The 20,369-nt window shown below is 54.8% G+C and overlaps 1 protein-coding gene across 5 annotated transcripts in view; it reads right to left on the bottom strand.

The window, feature by feature from the left end:
- The window catches only part of WHRN (whirlin), a 94,843-nt gene that overhangs the window by 53,945 nt on the left and 20,529 nt on the right, over positions 1-20,369 (bottom strand). For all 5 annotated transcript variants that reach the window (XM_058694395.1, XM_058694396.1, XM_058694398.1 and 2 more), the window contains exons 2-3: positions 14,996-15,214; positions 3,201-3,326 (exon numbers count right to left, since the gene is read on the bottom strand). In XM_058694395.1, coding sequence (XP_058550378.1) covers positions 3,201-3,326; positions 14,996-15,214 — 345 coding nt within the window. The remainder of the gene's footprint in view (positions 1-3,200; positions 3,327-14,995; positions 15,215-20,369) is intronic.

Here is a 20,369-nt window from a genome sequence, read left to right as displayed (position 1 = left end):
GAGTAGCGGTTACGAAGGTAGCCTGTGCCGCTGGGGGTGCAGACCTAGCCCCTCTTAGCTGGGTGGCCTTGGGCACCTTGCTTAACACTGTTCCCGGATCTGCCACCTGCAAAATAGGGAGGAGAATATTCCCTCCTCACACATTGTCATAAAAATCACGTAACACCGTGAAGCATCTGGCACAGTTCCTGACACGGTGACTCCTCAGTAAGTAGACGGCACGATAATAAAAGCGACCATCTGTCAGTAATGAGAGAGACAGATGCAGAGACAGAGACACAGAGACAGAGAGAGAAAATGTGCTCAGTGCTCTCAGGCTGGACCCTAACACATCATCTTTCCCGCTCTCTCTGCTTTCTTTTAACATGGATGTCATCAGAACGCATCCGCCACCAAGGGTGGAATCTGCTCATACATTTCCCGTCACTGAGGACACCACTTACATCATCACACAGCATTCTCTCCAAGAGACACCGGAGGGAAACTGTGCTCAGGCCCCAGGAAGAGGAACAGCCAGGCTTCTAAAGCACAGTTGCTCTGTTTTCATCTCACAGACGTCACTGACCTGCTTCTCTCTTTGCATCGGCTGCCAGGAAGCTCTAACCAAATCTGCGTCTTGCCTCTAGCAAGTGTTCTAGAAAAGACCCTTGCTCTGTCTTCATCCCTTTCTCTCAGCCCTCATTTTTCTTCTCCCCAATTTCCTCACTCATTTATTTAAAAAAAAAAAACAAAAAACAAAAACTGTATTCCGTGCTTAGAAACTGCCATTAATCTTTTTTGAAATTTGGTGGTGGTTGGGGGGGGGGGAGGCATAAATGGAATTAAAACTGCATACAAGCCAAATGCAACGCATAACGCTCGAGTGAACCACATTAGTGGAAAAACTGGTGACTCCAAATAAAGTGTGTGGTTTGTGGAAATGTGCTGTACCCATGTCAGCTTCTGAGCCTTGACAAATGTACCGTGGTTACGGGAGACGCTGACGTTGGGGGAAGCTGGATCAACGAAGGATGGGAAATCCCTTTATAACTTCTCAGTAAATCTAAAATTATTCCAAAATAACAAACTTCTTAAACAAAACGTGCACACAGACTACTGTGAGATTGTTTCCTCTTGGGGATCCCATCAAGGTGCCATCTTTCCCTGAGAACACAGCACGGGCTCAGACCCAGGGCCTTGCAGAATCAACGAGACCCAGCCAGCACTTGTGGGGCCTCTATCACCCGCCCGACTGGCCTGGTTACGAGCACGGTTCCAGAACCAGAACCCCAACTATCGCATGGGAGTCCCAGCTTTGCCTCCCACTGGCTGTGTGACGCTCTGAGTCTCAGCTGCTGTGCCTGTAAAATGGGCTGAGGAACACGTTTCCACAGGGGTGCAGTGGGTACACGGATCCACGGCATAAAGAGCCAGAGAAACAGCAGGCTGTGTCAGGCTGTCCCAGCTGCTAAAACAAAGCACCGTAGACCGGGTGACTTACAAATGGTGGACATGTATTTCTCAGAGTTCTGGGAGCCCAAAGTCTGGGGTCAGGTGCCAGCATGGTCGGGTTCTGCTGGGGACCCTCTTCCGGCTTGCAGATAGCCCACTTCTTGTGTCTGCACTTGTGGGGTCCATTTTATAAGGATACTACTCCTATTCATGACCTTGTCACCTCTCCGAGGCCCCACCTCCTAACCCCATCATGTTGGGGGTCAGGGACTCACATATGAATGTGGGGACACAAGCATTCAGCCCATAACAGAGACAATTACTGACGTTATTATTACCATTATTATCAGTTTTCTCTTCTCATCTTTTCTACGACCCTCAGACAGTGGTGTTCTCTATTATGCTTATCTGGGAAAAGGCAGGGAAGCACAGACACACGGAGGAACCGTCCAAGGTCACACAGCTATTAGAGCAAAAACAGCGAAGTTGGGATTCGAACCCAATCTTCTAGGCTCCAAGCCCAGAGCTCTTCCGATTAAATCCTATGTCCTAAAAGAAGCTGACAGATGCCTCCTCTCGCCCACTCCAGTCCTCCCACCACTACACGGCACGGGGCGGGGGTGGGGGGGGGGTGTCTCTGCTGACCGCCACTCTGATCTGCCATGACCCTTCCTGACCTTTTCTTCGCGTCTGCATAGAGAATCGGGTTCCCACAAGTTAGTGGGGCATTCAAGGCCCTTTGCTAGAAAGACAGCATCTCATCTTGTGCTTCGTTCCCCAGCCATCTAGTTGCCCATGATCTCAGTGACAGCTCCCTCTTCCCCAGCCCCTCTACCTCCAACCTGTCGCATTCTGCAAGGCTGGCTCAAATGCCATCCATGCCCACGGCTACTGCTCCCGTTGCTGCTGCCTTGGCTTCCCCGGCCGGCATCAGGACTTATTAGCCCATTCATTAGGCCATCTGTCTTCTGGGCCCAGGGTCCTCGCCTCTGCCTCACTCAGTGTCACAGCCCTCCAGTGCTCTGAGCAAGTTCTGGCAGCAAGGTGGTATAGTGCAATGGCTGAGAGCATGGGCTGTGGAACAAAGACGGCCTGGGCTCAGTCCTGCTCTGCAACGTGTCAGCTGCGTGACCTTGGGAAGTCTGTTTCACCTTCTCTCCGTGTCCACCTCCCCGACTGGAAAATGTGGGTAAGAGCCACCTACCCCAAGGGGCAGCCTGAGGGTTCAGTGAGACGCGTGTGAAGCCAATGAGCAGCACCGGGCACACAGTTAGTGTTCTTTAAAATGAGAACGAACGATATGATTTCAATAATTGCTGGTTGCCCTGATGGAACGCCAACCGGGAGCTGCTCGGTGCAACCCTAACCCAGCTCCCGCCTTCTCCTCTCTTCCCTGTCAATGCTCCAGAACGAACCTGAAGTCGGGGCCACCGCAGCCATTGACAGTGTTTGCAAAGCAGCAGCCACGAAGAGCTCGGCTGGCCCTCTGCCCGCCACCGCGTGGGAGGCTGCACTGCTCCGAGGAGAGCTAGGAAACCAGCTCGGGAGGCTGGGGGGTGGGCCCTGTTGCTTTGCTCTGAGCTGCCAACTGGAGGCATGCAGCCAGGGGGACTCCTGGCCAGGACCGGTCCTCAAGGTGGGGTGCCCACGGCCTCGCTGGAGGTCTGACCGAAATCAGCCACATGGAGCTCCACACGTGGCTCCTTCGCCCTCACCCCATGCATGCGGCCCTGGTGCCCACCCCCTCCTCTGGGAGTCGGGCCGCTCACCTTGAGTCCGCTGCTTTCTGCTTCTGAGCCCGGGTCCACGCCGGTGACATAAATGCCCAGGCCGTACTCGGCTCCCCCTCGGATGGTGAGGCCCAGGGACCGGCCGTCCCCCAGCACCAGGTTCACCTGTGGGAGGGACAGAAGATAGCATTGGAGGGCCTGGAGGTGACAGGAACTTCCAGGGGGAGGCGGGGGGGGGCATCACTGGCTACAGAGGCCCTGACATACCCTGAAGGGCACACCAATTCAGGCCAGGAACATTCCAGATCCCCTGCCCCAGTTCGGCCTCCAACTTGCTGAGTGACCTTGGGGAAGTCCCTCTCCCTCCCGGGGTCACAGTTGTAAGTGCAGTGAAAGGAAGGCGTTGAAGGAGGTGACCCCTGATGCTAACATCCTAGAGAACCTCTACATTTCAGGTTTTCATGTACGCTTCACACAGTAGGGGCCACACACGCCCCCGGCTGCCCCTCAGCACCTGCTTCAGCCAGGGAGAGCCTGCTCTGGCCCCAGGGTCCCTCACCTCCCATCTTCCTTAGGTTCAAGTCTAAGTCCACTCTGCCACCCAAGGACCCCCTGCCTCCTCCCTGGAAGTCTCCCACCAACCACGGGTCTCCTGCCTCCCCACGGGTCTCCTGCCCTCCCAAGGGTCTCCTGCCTCCTTAGGGGTCTCCTGCACTGCCACCCACACCAGCGGGTCACAACATTATCACCTCAGCTGCCCTTCCTTCTACAAACACAGGGAGCACTGGCTGAGGGCAGGCATAGCCCATGCTGGGCCAGGGGACCAAGGGACAACCCAGACATAGTCCTGCTCCCGAAGGTCTCACCAGAAGGGCACACAGACCAGTAAACAGACCTTCACAGAACAGCGTGAGCAGAGCGTGATGGGACGGCTCATGGGGCCACAAGTATGCAGAGAAGGTGCAAGGTCCTGACTGGGGGCAAGGGTGGTGGTCAGGGGGCTTCCTGGAGGTGACATCTTCTTGATGAGACTGGAGGGTGAGCAGGAGTCAACCAAGCAGGGGCAGGGCAGGGGCGAGAGGGGCTTTCCAGGGTTACAGGTGAGAAGCAGGGGAGCACGCTTTGCTTAGGATAGGAGGGTGGAAGTGAGTCACTGTGGCCAAGGCAGGGCGTGCAGGGGGATAGCTAGGGGGCTAGGAGGACAGGCAAGGGAGGCTGGGGGCCGATTCAGGTTAAATGTGCCTTGAGCATGAGAGAGGAATTTATAGAAAAGGGAAGAGGCACCAGAATAGCTGGAACTACCCCAAAAGAACAGAAAATACCCCTCAATGAGTTAAGACCCAGAGACACATAAGGGACCCGAAAAGAACACAGTGTGGCTGCCCACAGAACAGCGTGGGCACCTGTTGGCATCAGGGGAGGGCAAATGTCATGGAGTTAGGGAAGCCATCCAACCAGCTTTCAATTTCTGAAAAGTTATTCACCTAAGAATTACCAAGGGCTTTGTGCCAGTCATCTGAAGCCTTTCACGTATATTATCTCACTTAATTCTTCAACCACCCTGGGTGGAGGTGGCGAAGAGGACAGACTCAAGTCCAAACTGCCCGATGAGGCTGGAGCCGCTGTGTGACCCTGGGCAAGTTCCTTAATCTCTCTGTGTGTCCTCAGCCTCCTCACCCATAAAAGGAGGGTGAAAATAGCCTTATAAAGTTACTATAGAAAGGATCAAATTAAGAGACAAATGTAAGCTAGTTTCTGGCCCAGAGTGAATGCTTGGTAAGCGGCAGCCGCTGTTGGCTCCATTTTGTACACGACAAAACCAGACAGGGACACACAGCCACAGCGGGCTCCTACAGGCTGGCAGACAGTTGTCAGGAGACAGCCCCCCAGATGGAACGCTTCTACGGAGTTTGGCTCTAGGACTGCACACTCTGGGGGGTGGCCCCGGCCCCCCTCGGGCTACAGTGGCTCCCGGTTTCCTCCTCAGGCAGGAAGACCCCATTAGAAAGGACAGCGTCTGTGAGGCCCTCATAGCTCTCAGGGGGCACCTGGGAACAGTCACCCAGAAACGTCAGAGAGATGGATGTTCCAGAAACAGCAGGCTCTGAGGACGGGCTTGGGAATAACAACCCAGCCCTTGTGATCTGCCCCCTCCTGCCCCAGCACCGCTCCATGGCTGGGAGAGCTCTCAGGTGACGTGGGTTCACGGCCCACTCCGTCTGCTCTCACACGCAGGACTGTGCGTCTGGGAGGTGACAGTGTGCTGGTTACGGGGACAGGCTCCGGACCGCTCAAGCCTAATCCTGGCAGTGACGGTTGCTAGGTGTTTGTCACTCCACACAAGTGACTTCACCTCTCTGCACCTCAGCTCTCTCATCTACAAAACTGCCTCCAGCAGCCACACCCGCGTCACTTGGATTCTTGCCGGGGACGCGTGGGTCCGCAAACCTGGAGCATTCAGACTTGTGCCTGGCACCGCGGAGGCAGTCAGGCAACACTGGCTATTGTTCTTACCTCCAGAGTGGCCCGCTCCGTCCGGCAAGCCGTGGGGCTAGCTGGCACAGCCGTGCCTCGGGAGAAACGCAGAGGTGCCCTCCCAGAGGTGACGGATGGGCTGCAGCCGAGGCTGGGATGGGCTCCCCGGTGTGTACTCGCTCACCCAGCCCCAAGTCTGAGCTCACCCAGCCCCTCGCCATGGGCGCGGGACCACAGGACGAGCTCACCGGGTCCCCGTCCGCAGGTACTGGGAGTGCTGGCTGCTGGTGGCTCACAGCTGAGCCCTTGCCAGGAACGGCCTCCCCCTGGAGCAGCTTCCGTGCGGGGACCGGGAGAAGGGGGCAGGCGAAACAGCCAGAGCCCAGCCTCCCTTCGCGACAAAGCCAGCGCAGCCCCAGTGCTCCCGCGGGACCGGCCGAGGCGTCAGCCCAGCACCGTCACCAGCGTCAGTAGAGCCCAGGGCAGGGGACTGCTGCTGTGATAAATGACCACACACTTAGTGGCCTGGAACAGCACAGATTCATTATCCTAGAAGCTCTGGAGGTCAGAAGTCTAAAGTGAGTCGACAGGACTGCATTCCTTCTAGAGGTTCTTAGGGAGAACCCGTTTCCTTGCCTTCTCCAGCCTCCAGAGACCACCTGCCTTCTTGGGCTCATGGCCCCTTCCTCCATCTTCAAAGCCAGCAGGGTAGAACCTTCCCACCTCTCTCTGCTCCCGGCGGGACGCCACCTTTTCTCTGACTGACTCTCCTGCCGCCTTGTTCTGAGGATCCTCGTGACTGCACTGTGCCCACCCAGAGAACACAGGAGAGTCTACCCTGTCACGAGAGCCTTAACTTCATCACATCTGCATGTGATGGACATGGAAGGCTGCTGGTGGCTCACAGCTGAGCCCCTGCTCATGGAAGGCTCCAGGGAAGAGGCAGTGGGCGTCTTGGGTCATCATTCTGTGTACCACAGGCACACATCTAGAAACCTCATCAGGGATATCTCAGTCTCAGAGTCCATTCTGGGAAGGCTGACCTCAGGCAGAGTGCCTCAGAAATATGACCCCTGAGCCCCGAAGGCCTTAGAGGGTCATTCTGGGAAAGGGGACGTATTCTGGGGGCAGGAGGCAGGAATGTGTCAAAAGCTCAGAATCTGGACAGAGCCGGGCCCCCCAGGAGTCCCGCAGGGTTGCTTGGCTGAAGCACTGCAGGGAAGGAAGGAAAGGGACAGCAGTAGCCAGTGGGGGACCATGATCCAGGCCGAGAAGCCTGGCCTTTAGACCAGGAGAGAGATGGGCTCAGACTCATTCCGGTTTTAGGAAGACTACTGGCCCGCAGAGGGGGCCACTTCCTGGAGATCCTTCAGGAGAGGGTGTGCACCTTGAGACAGCGGTGGAGTGGGAGAGGCAGGGGGCTCAGACCTGGGGGAGGCCAGTGAGACAGGCTGGGCACAGAGTGGGCAGCTCTCATCCGGATCCCCTACCCTGCCCGCAGAGTGGACCCCTTCCTCTGTGCTCTGACTGCAGGGCCTGGGGTCTCCACACCAAGGCTCCAGCCCAGCTCATGCGGTGGCCTGCAGTCCGTCGCTCCCCTCCCCAACCCGGGCTCTCCAGCTCCAAGACCTGAAGATTCTGGGAGGAGAGAGTCAAGAGGAGCCCCGTGACACCCAGACAGCAACGGTTGTCTGCGGCTGCCCCCTCTGCACGCTGAGGATGAAAACAAACCTCCTTGCCTCTCTGCCACCTCCCCATAAATCCTTCTTCACGTGGGAATAAAACGGAGTCTTTATCACACAACTGTAATAACAGTCCTATCAACTACAGGGTAATCTGCCTCAATCACTTGCTAGAATTCAACCAGCATTTGAGAGGGGGAAAAAAATCACTTATGGGAAAGGACACTGAGCTGTGAGAAGCAGCCCAGCACAGTGAAAAGTGTGCATTCATTCCCACTGATGAGATGAATAATAACTCATGAAATTAATTGGTCACTTAGTGTATGGTGTATTTCCTAAATCCAGGCACTGGATGCATTATCCCATTTAATACTCTCTCTTCCTCTGTGGTTTCCCCCATTTTCCTGATGAGGAAACTGAGGCTGGAGAGGTAAAATGATGTGGCCAAGGCCACACGGTCGGCAGCTGGCCTGCCCAGGCATTTAACCAGCAGGCTGTGCTGCCTTCCACAGGCCTGAATTCAAATCCTGATTTTGCCCTTTACTCCTGGAAACCTGTGGGGCAAGGCCCAATTCTTCTGTGATTTTCAGTTTCCCCATCAGTAAATTGAGACTTGTACAACCTACCTGGAGCAGGCACTGCTCCCCTCCTTGCCCTTGAACCCCGGCCCTACCCAGAAAGGAACAGAGCAGCGCCAAGAGATGAAGTCAGTCCAGGCCAACCTGGTTCCTCTCTTTCAGGGACATGGGTAGTCTGGGCCACTTCTGGCCAACGAACACGATGAAGGACGTCTGCTGGTGGATGTTGGGGGCAATTCTTCCCCCAGAGAAGAGAGAGGCATAGGCACAGGAAGAGAAGGGCCTTCTGCCTGCCCGCCCCACTTCCACTCTGCTTTGGACACAGCCGTGAGAGGATGTGATGGCAGGAGCAGCAGCTGCCATTCTGCAGCTGTGAAGCAACGAGCCTGAGACAAAAGCCAGCCAGAAGAAGGACAGACTCACCAGCAAACCACACCTGGAGCCACCGAGCCCTACACCTGAGGCATCCCATAGCCTGGACATTCGGCCCAGACAACCACTGCTTCATGGACTTCAGATCTTACATCATCTCCTCAGTGAGGCCTTCCCTGCCCCTCTCTAGAATCACCCCACTCATCGGTGTCCCCCATGCCCCTTTCTTGCTTATCCCATTTACTACACACTACACCTCACTTATTTTAACACACACACACACGCGCGAACATAATAAGCTTTGGAAGGAGGTTGTCCTTGGCTGCCGACTGCTGTATTCCCAATACTCAAAACGGTTTTTGGCCCACTGTAGGTATTCAATAAACGTTTCAGGATGAAGAGATATGAGAGGACGCCTGCGTCTCTCTGGCATTCGATAAACGATGGTGGTTACTGGAATTAATGACCACGCTTCGGGCACTGCTGTGCTCTACACTTATGCACACGATTACTGATCCCTGAACAGTCCCTCGTGCCTGCCAGGACTATCCCCAATCTTGTGGATAGGGAGGCTTCGGTGACCAACCCAAGGTGAAGTGACCTGTCTAAGGTCACACAATCAGGAAGTTCAGAAACCAGGCTTCGACCCCAGGCCCAAAGGCCCTGCTCACCCTGCACCAGGTTGGGTCCCGGCCTGAGTCAAGGGGCAGATTGCGTCCTGTCTCTGTGGCTGCTGAAGTGAGTCTGGAGAGCTGCTACCTGGTCTGATGGCTCGGCAGGGCGTGGCGGCCGAGGGATGAAGAAGGCACCAAAGTGGAACGGGACTTGCCCATTTGCTCAGGGGCAAACGACCCAGGAGGGTGACACTTGAACCTTACCATTGGCTGCTTCTGCCCCCATCATTCCCCTGAATGAATCCCAGGTGCTGACCAAGGCTGCTGGTGCGGGGAGCAGCCGGAGGGAGCCTCGGCTGAGGCCGTGTGCAGGCCAGCCCTGAAGAGGCGGAGCCAGAGGACAGCAGCGGAGGCAGGGGAACTCTTCCCCGTCAGGCACCAGGAGGTGCCCGCCAGGACAGGACTCAGGATCTGAGGACAATGCGGCCCCACCCCTCGCAGGCTGTGTGGCCTGCAGCAACGCGTTCAGCCTTTCTGCACCTCCATTCTTCCATCTGGAAAATGGGAATATTGGTACCAGCTGCAAAGACAGATTTAGCTTAAGAGTCAAATGATTTGGGGCACCTGGGTGGCTCAGCTGGTTAAGCATCCAACTCTTTTCTTTTTTTTAACTTTATTTATTTTTTGAGAGAGAGAGAGAGAGAACATGAGCAGAGAGGGGCAGAGAGAGAGGGAGACACAGAATCCGAAGCAGGCTCCAGGCTTGGAGCTGTCAGCACAGAGCCCGACGCGGGGCGTGAACTCACAAGCCGTGAGATCACGACCTGAGCCGAGGTCGGACACTGACTGAGCCACCCAGGCTCCCTAAGCATCTGACTCTTGATCTCAGCTCAGATCATGATCTTGCAGTTCATGAGTTCAAACCCCCCATCGGGCTCTGTGCTGAGGGTGCAGTGCCTGCTTGGGATTCTGTCTCTCTTTCTCTCTGCCCCTCGCCTTCTTGTGTTCTCTCTCTGTAAAAGAGGCAGATGATTCTATGAAACCTCATCGAAATCGGAAAATGCCAGTGCGGAGGAAAACCGCTTGGATATTGGGGTTCCCTCGTGCTGGTTCTGATGTCCATCACCCAACTGATAACCCTTCTCCAAGAAAAGGTGGTGACAGAACGTACGTGTGGCCTGTGGACACAGCAGAAGCAGGAGAAAGAGCCTTCCTCTGAAAGCCCTGCTCCTGTTTCCATGGGGTGTCCCGCATGTGCCCTCCCGGAGCGACTGCCCCTTCAAACTGAGAACCCAAGAACAGTTCGTTGTGCCCTGAAGCTCAGACTCAAGGGCAGGTAGGTGGGGGGACACCTGCCTCAGAGCAGGACCTGGGAACACTGTGCTCATCCCCTGTGCCCCAGAGACAGCTCGTAACCCACCCCGCTCTCGCTTCCTCTCTCCTGCCACATCCCAGCCCCGTGAGCACTCTCAAACCGTCCTCCGCTTCAAGCCGTTTGAAGGAATGAGCTCATCCCCTGCGTCCAACTCATAAACGATCCCACTGTGAACATCCACACACAGAGAAGGCCATCGGAGCACCGGAACCTTCCCCCAAGGTTTATTTTCCCCCTTGGAAGTTCATCTTGACTAAAACCGGAAACGTCACTTTTGGCTCCAGGGGCTCCTTAGGTTTTGTTTTTACTTCGACCAGTCCCACCCCCTACTTTGAAGATGAGCTTAGCACCCCCTTTCCTTCGCGATCTCATAAAGGTCCTAGCACACATGGGATCAATTTCACCATCCCTCCCCTGCTGCCTGCAGAAAAATGTCCCCTAAGGTGCATAGGTTCCTAGTCTGTCATCCCAGCCCTGCTGTTCCCCAAGCGTAACTCACACAGGACACCAGTGGTGGGGAGGGGGTCCCAAGACCCATCTTTTTCTCTCTGCCCTCCTTCTCACTGTCACACCCTTCCCTCTGCCTAGACCACTGTTCCTTCCACTGCTATGTAGCCAAACTTCAAACGTTACCTCCTCCAGGAAGCCTTCCCAAATCTCTGGCTGGCAGGATCTCCCTCCTCTACACACCACAGCACTCTCCCTATCCCTTTTACAGAGCATATCCCATGAGACCTTGGGCAATGTGCCACTGAGGCACCTCAGCTTGCCTCCTCTGGGCTGCTCACACTGGGGACATGGCACAGGGCAACATTAGGACAGAGGGCTCGGAAAGAGACAGATCTGGCCCTGCCCCTGAACACCAACCACTCCCAGCTGTGTGATGTTGGGCACGTCCTTGCTCTGCTGAGGCACAAAGGTCCACCATGAAGAAGACTGCTCAGGAAAAAAACTCCTACCACCTCACACCCATTAGGATGGCTCCTACCAAAAACAAAACAAAACACAAAAAACCCCAAAAAACAGAAAATAACAAGTGTGGGTAAGGATGTGGAGAAACTGGAACCCTCATGTACTGTTGGCAGGAACGTAAACTGGTATAGCCACTGTGGATAACGGTACGGTAGTTCTGCAAAACATTAGAAATATGATTACCATGTGCTCCAGCAACACTTCGGAGAACTGTGGCTTTACGCCCTGCCCCTAAACCATTTTTCAGTTTTCAAGTGGGGTTCAGCTAACCGGGAAAGAACTCCAAAGTGTAAGGCCTGGAGGGCTGCTGAGCTTGGATGAGTGTCACCTCCCCTGTGGGTGAAGGAGAGGTGACAAAGAATGTGCTTTTTCTCCCTGGAGACTGATGGGTTGGGCACCAGCCCCCAAGGGCACACGCCAGAGGCAGCTCTTCAAATCGCAACAAAAATAGCAACTTGGGAAGCAGGTGGCCACACCCTCCCCTGTAACTTTGCACAGAACGGCGTGCCAAGGTCTGATCCCACAGGATTCAAACCCAGCAAACATTACTGACCTTCAGTCTACCATGCACCCGGTGGCTGGCAAGGCGTTTTCGTTTTAATTCACTCGTTCGTATAATAAACACCGAGCACCTACACTGTGCCAGGCACTGATCCAGGCCCTACGAGTATGCCAGGGCGTGGAACCAAGGTCCTTACTGCCACGGAGTTTACACAGTGGTGGGGAGAGTAGCCCCTGCCCCTACCATTGTTTCCAATGGAAACAATAGCTCAGAGCGCTTACGTAACTTGCCCAAGGTCACACAGCTGGCAAGCTGCGGAGCCGGGATTTGAATCCAGGTGGCCTGGCTCCAGTGTCTCACCCTCCCTGTCACACTCACGCTAACCCATTTAACCCCCCACAACAAATGTGTTCCAGTTTATTAGAGTTGTGGCGGCTAGGGTATTCCAGATGGGGAGCCTAGAACAATAGCAATGCTGTCTGCCCCCTGCCCCCTGCCCCTATTCACCTCTGAGGACACGACAGTAACGTGAGAGCAGATGGGTCTGATTCCCAGAGAGTTACATATTTTCTTCCCTTCTGTTCCTTCCCTCAGCCTCTCCGGACGGCTCGGCTCTCACGCTTCAGCGTGGAGAGAACAGCGTTGCTCGGAAAGGCTGCAACGCCACAGCCAGCTTTGGAGGGCAGCTTAGGTGGCTTTCACAAGTAATTTTGCAACATGTGGGATTTTTCACATCACTACTGCACTGGGAACTTGTTTCCCTGGAAGGCATGTGTCCCCTGGGGCTGGGGGTGAGGAGTTTTGAAGTTTGGCATGGGAAGTCTAGGAGTCTGGTCACGGTGATTTGGAGTAGAGACGAGGACAGCGGAGAGAAGAGAGTCAGAGCCGGCCAAACTCCAGGCACAGGGAACAGAAGTGTGGGCCGCAGAGAGATTTCCCCACATCCCTCTCAACAGGAAATGGGGATTTCCATGCTACATCGGCAAGAAGAAGAACAGAAGGGAGGGTGGAAGCTTATCTGGAGCTGCAGGGTCTGTGAAGGCCACTCTGCTGTGGTCCAGGGTATTTCCTGCCTCCTGAGGCCTCTGGATCCCTGGAGCACAATTCTCTAAGTCTCTGCCTTCCACATTCCTATGTAAGTTATTCTAAGACTCCTGGGGGGTACCTCATCTCCTCCCAGCCCTCCTACCTGCTCAATTCCAGTGACAGGGCCCTCTTGCTAAGCACCCTTCTTGCTAAGCCTTGAGGACGTGGGCTGGTTTCCACCTCAGGGCCTTTGCACATGCTGTCCTTGCTACCTGGGATTTTCAGCCCCCAGAATACATGGCAGCTCTTTCTTCCCCCCACAGGTCTCAGCTCAGAATCATCTCCTCAGAGAGGCACTCCCTGACCACCACATCTGAAGCAGTGCCTCCCTCTCCTTCACTCTCTACTCCTCTCTCCTGATTTTACTCTCTTCCATCATTCTTCACTATCGTAATGATCTTGTTCACTTATGCTCCTTTCTGGATCACTGTCTCACTCCTCCCATGAACTCCAAACTCACTGGAAGCTTCCCCAGAGCAGGGTCTCACCTCTCTTGTCCCCCTCTCTATTCCTCCCTTCCCATAACAGCATCAAGCACACCGCAGGTGCTCACTACGTATGGGGCGACCCGTGGAATGGGTTCTAGTTGCCACAGTACCCTCTGAGTCTCTCTTGGACTCCTCAGCTTTGAAATGTGGATAAGGACAGCTACCCTGCAGGGCAGGGCAGCCGTGAGGATTCAGCAGGATGCTGTAAGCACAGAACCCAGCACCCATCGGCGCCAGGCCCCACGCAGGGAAAGGGCTCAAGGGGAAGATAAAGCAAGTTCTCTGGCCAACCCTGGAAAGCCGGCTGTGAAAATGACTCGAGGCCACAGGCAGCCTTGCTTTCTCAAGACCGCTGCCGAGCAACACGATCCCCTGGTAGGGAGGGGTCCGAGCCCACCCGTGCCCACCTGCGCTGGCCCCCACGCAGAAGGCCAGGTGGCTCCACCCTGCCACTCATCACCCAGCACAGAAGTCGCGGCCCCCTCTGCCACAGCCTGCATACTGACGTTTGCACAAAGAACACAAAACCTGCTAAGTGAACGCTGTGCTCTTATGGTCAGAAAAGCAGAGCTGAGAAAAAGAGTCTCCAGATGGAAGCCTTGCTTGGCCCGGAGCCCCAAGGCACGCGGCCTCCGGGCTGTCAGGGTCGAGGTCCTAAAACATGGGACGAGCTGCCTGCAGGAGTTACATTCTTGGTCTGAGGAGCAACCATGGGGTGCAACGCAAACAGCATCCAGAACAAAGTTTAAGAACTTAGAGGAATCATCTCTCCGTCTTTTTTTTTTTTTTTTAAACAGTTAAGATGTGAGAGAAGGAGGGCTTTGGAAGGGGGCCTCTGTTGATGCCCCTGCTCCCCTTCTTCTGGGCAACCATCCTGCCACCACCTGCCATAGTCTTGGTGGTCCTGTCAGTCAAAGTGCCCCGCCCTCCCCAGCAGCCAATCAGGCGCTCCCTCCCTGGGCTACTCATCTGCAGGGGAAGGAGGCAGAGAACTGACCTAGTGGGAATCCCTTCCCTCTGGGAGGCTACACCCTGAGTCCCTGCCCACATCCTTCCAGTAAATACTCGCTCTGTACAAGGTGACCAGCACCAGCTTCTGTTCTTTACAACCCAAGACCCACAGCTGCAAAAGGCGTGCTGAGGAGCCTAGAGTCCTGGCAGCTGCCTGTGCCCATGTGCCTGGGTCTGGACCACTGAGAAGTTAAACTGTGTCTAACTGAAACGGTCTGAGCTGTCTCTCCTCCCGTTTCCGCTGCAGGGGCTAGGGTGGGGCAGCTTCAACCATCAGAAGGGCCAAGCTCCCAGAGGGTGACGATGGAGGGAATCTGGGTCCCGGAATAAGACGTGGAGCAGAGCTGCGGCACCCGGCCAGACTGTCCCCTCTGTTCTGTGTCAGGGAGAAATAAAGGATCCCATTTAAGTCACAGTCTTTGGGCTCCTTGGTTGCAGGATCTTAGCCTGCATCAGAATATACACTGCACAGGTCAAAAAGAGAAGAAAACACGATGAAACCCTTCAGGGGGCTTGAGAGCAGGACAGAGACTCGAGAGAACCAAGCTCCTGTGTCCAGCCTCCGAGAAGCTTCCCTGTTCTGGGTCTGGTCAGGAGAACGGGGTTTCGAGGGGGCCAGCCTCCCCCACCGGCCCTCCATGCCCAGCCGGCTTGCCGGGGCCATCACTGGGCAGCTCACCTTTTTCTCATCCCCGCCTTGCAGGAGGTTCAGGGTGCTCCTCGAGTCACCCTCGCACTGCCTCAGGGTGCTGCCGTGGGTCTGGGGCAGGCCTGAGGGCGGGGAGATGCTGCGGCCCTGGGGATCCACCCAGGTATAGATGTGGTTGGTGACATAGCCCCCGGGGATGCGCCCCGCTGAGTACACAGACAGCACCAGCTTCTTGGAGCCCTTCAGAGCCTAGAGAGAGAGAGAGAGAGAGAGAGGGATATGTGAGTCAGCAGGAAGGGGGGCAGTGAGGGCCCACCCTCCCCACACCCAGAACTTACTTCTCTCAGGACCCCATGCATGGAGGAGGAGGCCAACCCCCGAGACCCTTTTTTTTTTCCTCTAGCTCTCGGTTTTTGTCCTATGGAGATATCTGTCCCACCCCTGCCTTGAAGTGGTCCAAACATAAGAAATACGATCTCTCAGCACAGCTGTGCAGAAGAGTTAACACAGCAGGCTGAACACTGCATCCTTAGGAAGCCCTGCTTGGCTGGCATCTGGGAACCTGGATTCTGAGTGTTCCTCCTGTTGCCTAATGGATAAGGCTGGCTCACCATGCCTGGGCTACTTGCAAACTATGGGGAGAGAGGGGGGTTCTGGAATGTGGGTCCAGGCAGAGGGGACCTATGTGACCAGACCCCAATAAAAACCCTGACACTGAGTCTCTATGAGCATCTGGGGAGACAACATTTCACAGCTCATTCCGTGCTCATCCTTCAGCGAAGGGAGACTCAGAAGCTTGTGCCTGGTTTCCTACAGGCTTTGCCCCCTGCACCTGCTCCCTGTGTTCATTTTGCTGTGTATCCTTTTGCTGTAATAAATCTTAGCCACAAGCACAACTATACGCTGAACGTGTGAGCCCTCACGGAACCCGGGCGGTGGTCTTAATGACCCCGACAAGACAGTCAAGAGATAAAACTATGGATAATGAGAGCTAAACATTTATAAAGAGCCTGTCTGTGCAAAACACCCTGTTCAGTGCCCCACATGCTTTTATCTCCTGAAATCCTCATGGAATCCAATCTTCTTGGGAGAGAGACCCATTACTCAGATGAAGAAACAGAGGGAAACCACCTGTCCACATAGCTAGCGAGGGGCTCCTTTTCCACAGCAACTAGTTTTGAGCATGGATACCACCTTTATTCCACATTTTCTGATCTGGGGATGGAACCACCACATGGAAAGGTGAGCCCGGACTCTGTGTCCAGGCTGGAAGCTGAGACTGGCCATCCTCCTTTCCCACAGTGCACCTGGAACTGAGATGAAGCCGTTTATGCAGGGACAGTCACTTAGCACCCGGATTAACAGCAAACCCTGCAACTGGGGGGGGGGGGGCTGTGTGAGCAAACTGACGGTAACCTGCACATACGGAGCCCATGCTGGCATTATAACCATATTCTAAAAGTATCACAGAGAGTTTGTAATGCTGTGGATATGTGATCTGTTGTACTGCGAGGTGGGGCCGAAAGGACACAAATTGTACCTTACCGTATGACCTCAGTTATGTTAAGATAAAAATCACACAGGAGTAATGGTGCCAAAATGCCAATTGTGTGTCTCTCTAGGCGGCAGGATTATGGGCGGTTATTATTCTGTCCTTCCCGTTTCTCAATATTCCCTCCAAGTTCCAGAATGAGGATACGTTGCTTTTGATAGAAAGTCCAAAAAGGGGGAGCAGAGTGCTTTGCTTTCTGACCCCCCCAAGCTTGCCCGGATGGGCCCCGTACTGCATTCTGCAGACTCCCCAGTACTCTGGACAAAGGGGGCCAAGAAAAGAGCTTTCCAGCACAGTAGGGAGCCCTGGCGGGACAGCCTCTGCTGGAGGAGGAAGGTTAGGCCGGGAGGTTCCAGGTCCCTTAACTCCACAGCTAAATGCCAATCCCTGGTGGAGGCATAATGAGAGGATGGCAACTGTCCAAAAGGCTGCTTTTAAAAAAGATTTCTGAGAAGATGAGCAGGGAGAGATTTCGTGCTCTTTTAGCATTCCCCGGGACTCCCCTGACAGAACAGCTGGGAGGATAAAACCTGTGTTAAATTCTAGGGGGCAGGATGGAGAGGCTGTCGAGCAAGCAGGCTTCTGGGGGGGGAGGGTCACAGGGCAGGAGCTGCCTCAGCAGGACCCTCTGAGGCCACCTTGCCTTCCTGACCCCTCTCCCCTGCCCAGGGCTCCCTCCTCCACCAGGGCGCTGCTGGCTGGGGGCCGGTCCAACTGGCCTGCCTCTTCTCTGCTCCCTCCCCTGACACACTGTGAGGCCGGGCCTACCATTCACTTGTGAGCCCCACCATTCGCTCCACAAGCGTTGACTGAGGGCCTACTGTGTGCCAGGCCCAGAGAGAACAAGTGGGCACATCCTCATGGCTCCTGCAGCCTGCTTCGCTCAGCAGGGCCTCAGAAAAGCCTGGTTGACCTGACGGGGTGAGAAAGCGCATATGTGGGCCCAGAAGAAACTGTAATATGCACAGGCACTGTCCTGCGGCCACCTCACTCGTCTGATGTAGACGGCTGGGCCAGAATCGGAAATGCAAGGGAAAGGAACAGAAACTGTGGACTGATGCAGAACTGCACTGAAGCCATACGTCTCTCACTTGTTAGTCATGAGTCCTTGGGCCGGCGCCTCGTCTTTCCAAGCAGCGCCATGAAAGAATACCCACTTCTCAGGGTCCACGGGGATTCAATGAGACCATGTGCATGAGGTCTGGAGCCTTTGCACACAGTAGGAGCTCTGCAAGGGGCAGAGCTCCCGCTCGCCTCTCTTCCCGGAGCGTCTGCATTGAGAAGGGAAACCAGGTGCAGAAAAGCTTTGTCCAGGGACTTACACGAGAAGGGGGGAGGCGTGGAGCACGATATGTGTTCTGTACCTCTGGCAAGAGTGGAATTCTCTTGGTCAGTTCTATAAATAGGCAAGCAGCAACCTTGAGAACGGAGAGGAGGTTAATGCCTTTGATGAGAATGCCACAGAGAGCTGGCACCGGGGAGGGCCTGGGGGGCGGTCACCGAGTCTCCTGCGCTGCCTACCTCCAGTGGTTTACAAAAGGGGACCCTGGGATCCCAACATGGGAAGGGACAGAGAGGGCACAAATACAAAACACACAGCCAAGTTCCAGGAGGCCAGCCCTGGGCAAGCCCCCTCCCCTATGAACCTCAGTTTCCCCATCACAAGACTGTGGGGCCAGAAAATCTGATGGCCACTCAAACTTCGACCATCCCAGAACCTCTGATATTGGCCTTTTGGGTAAATGTGGGCTTCCAGTGGGTCCTGGAGAACAAGAGTATCATCCTCCACTGCTGCCTTCTTTATTTTTTTCTGGTAAAACCAAACAAAAACAAGATTCCCGAAACAGCACTCGTGACATCTGAACAGGCTCTCGGAATATGGTCTGGGTGCAGTGACCATTGGAAGCTGCACGAACAGCTCCACCCACTGCCCTTTTTAGCTAAAACCTGAATGTGTCATGCGGGGAAGGCAAGAGGGTGGAGGATGGTCTGAGAAGCTGGTTTCTGTCTTCTTAAGGCCTCTTTGTCTCCATTTTTATAACCAACCACTTGCTTATTTTTAAGAGTGGCTTTGAAGGAGCGTCTGGGTGGCTCAGTCAGCTGGGCACCCAGCTTCGGTTCAGGTCATGATCTCGCGGTTCGTGGGTTCAAGCCCCACGTCGGGCTCTGTGCTGACAGCTGGGAGACTGAAGCCTGCTTGGGATTCTGTGTCTCCCTCTCTCTCTGCCCCTCCCCCTCCACTCTCACTCTGTCTGTCTCTCAAACATAAATAAATGTCAAAAAAAGTTTTTTTTTTTTTAAATAGAGTGGCTTTGAACCGAGAAGTGAATTCCTAAAGAAAGCTGGCTGATGAGTGCTCCCCGGCTAAGCTGTGCACCCGCTCCCCACACGCACTGCCACCACCACCTCGTGCACCAGGCCATTCGTCTCACAAAAGAACTAGCAGATTCTCTGGCCACAGTGAACCTCCACAGCAAGCAGCTTAGGGGGCAGAGAAAATTAGAAAGAGCTCCTGCTGTGAAACAGAGACCCAGGCGTGTCCCCGTTGCACCACTGGCTTGCTGGCTGGTCCTGGGTGGTCAGGGGCTATGTCTCCTCTCACCGAGCCTCGGTTTTGCCAACCGGCCGTGAGCAGGCTGAACTCACTAATTGCTGAGGTCCTGCCCCAGTATTAAACTTTAATGTCTTCTGGTTAGTGGCTACATTCTAGAAGAAAAGGTTGTATTCACCCACGTGACGGTCATGAGTCATGGCCGCAGAGAGATGCAGGGACAGAGCCCCGCCCTCCGCACGCCCAGTTTAAGGAGTACTCGAGACTGCGCTGGCTGAGGTTGCTCCCAGGTCCTTGAACCAGATCTTGAGACTGGGGGCTCTGAGGCTCCCTACCAGTTGGAAGGGACCACGAGGGTTTAAGAAAACACCAGAAGGACAGATGGAGCATCCGGTGTGGCAGGATGCACACTGCACCTCAGCACTGTCATCGGCAGCAGGGGACCTCCCAAGGGACCTGAGGGCTGGGGAGACGGTCTCCAGTGAGACGGTGGCTGTGTGTCTCTGATCTGGCAGGTGCTGCCCGCCGGTGGTAAGTCCTGTGCGACACCTGACTTAAAGCAACCCACATGCTCTGCCTGTGCCAGTTGGGGACTGTCAGCCATGTCCCTCTCCTGCGTGGCGACCCCCAGAATCAGCCAGTCTCCTGAACCAACTGCTCATTAGCTGTGTCACCCCACACAAGTTCCCGAACCTCTCTGTTCATCTGTTTCTCTCCTATCAAATGAAGATCATAATGCCACTCTCTCTTTAGGTAGAGGAGCCCGACAGCACCGTGCCTGTCACCGAAGAGTTCAAGGAGCTGTGGCTAAAAAGAAAAAAAAAAAAAAGCGAGATCTAGGGAGAGTCCACCATAAGCAGCAGGGTCATGAGAGCAGTCTCCTCCCACACTTGTCACCACGCGTTTGCTGGTAAAACTTGACCTGGGGCTTGCGAGTCAGATCATAGCGAAATCTCCATCTGACCCAGCAGATGGCGTGGCTCAGATACTATCCATCACCAGATGACTGTGGAGGCAGCGTGTTATGATTCTGGAAATGTAAATTATATGCGTATGTCTTCAAACTTAATAACTTGCTACTTGGATTAATGCTCTCAGGAGGCAAATTTGCCTCACTCAGCTCTTCAGAGCTGACTATCAAACCCCAACATCACAGACCAAGCGACGCGATTCTCCGCTCAGCAGAGAACAGAGAAATAGACTGGAGATGGTCACAGTGTGAGGGGACCAAGGGTTGTGTGTTAACACGGCAGATGTGTGTATGATCCTGTGTTCAAAAACACACACTAAAGTGCAAGTGT

Source organism: Neofelis nebulosa, chromosome 12, assembly GCF_028018385.1.
Source record: "Neofelis nebulosa isolate mNeoNeb1 chromosome 12, mNeoNeb1.pri, whole genome shotgun sequence".
Classification (NCBI taxonomy): Eukaryota; Metazoa; Chordata; class Mammalia; order Carnivora; family Felidae; genus Neofelis; species Neofelis nebulosa.
This window is presented reverse-complemented; position numbering and strand designations above follow the sequence as displayed.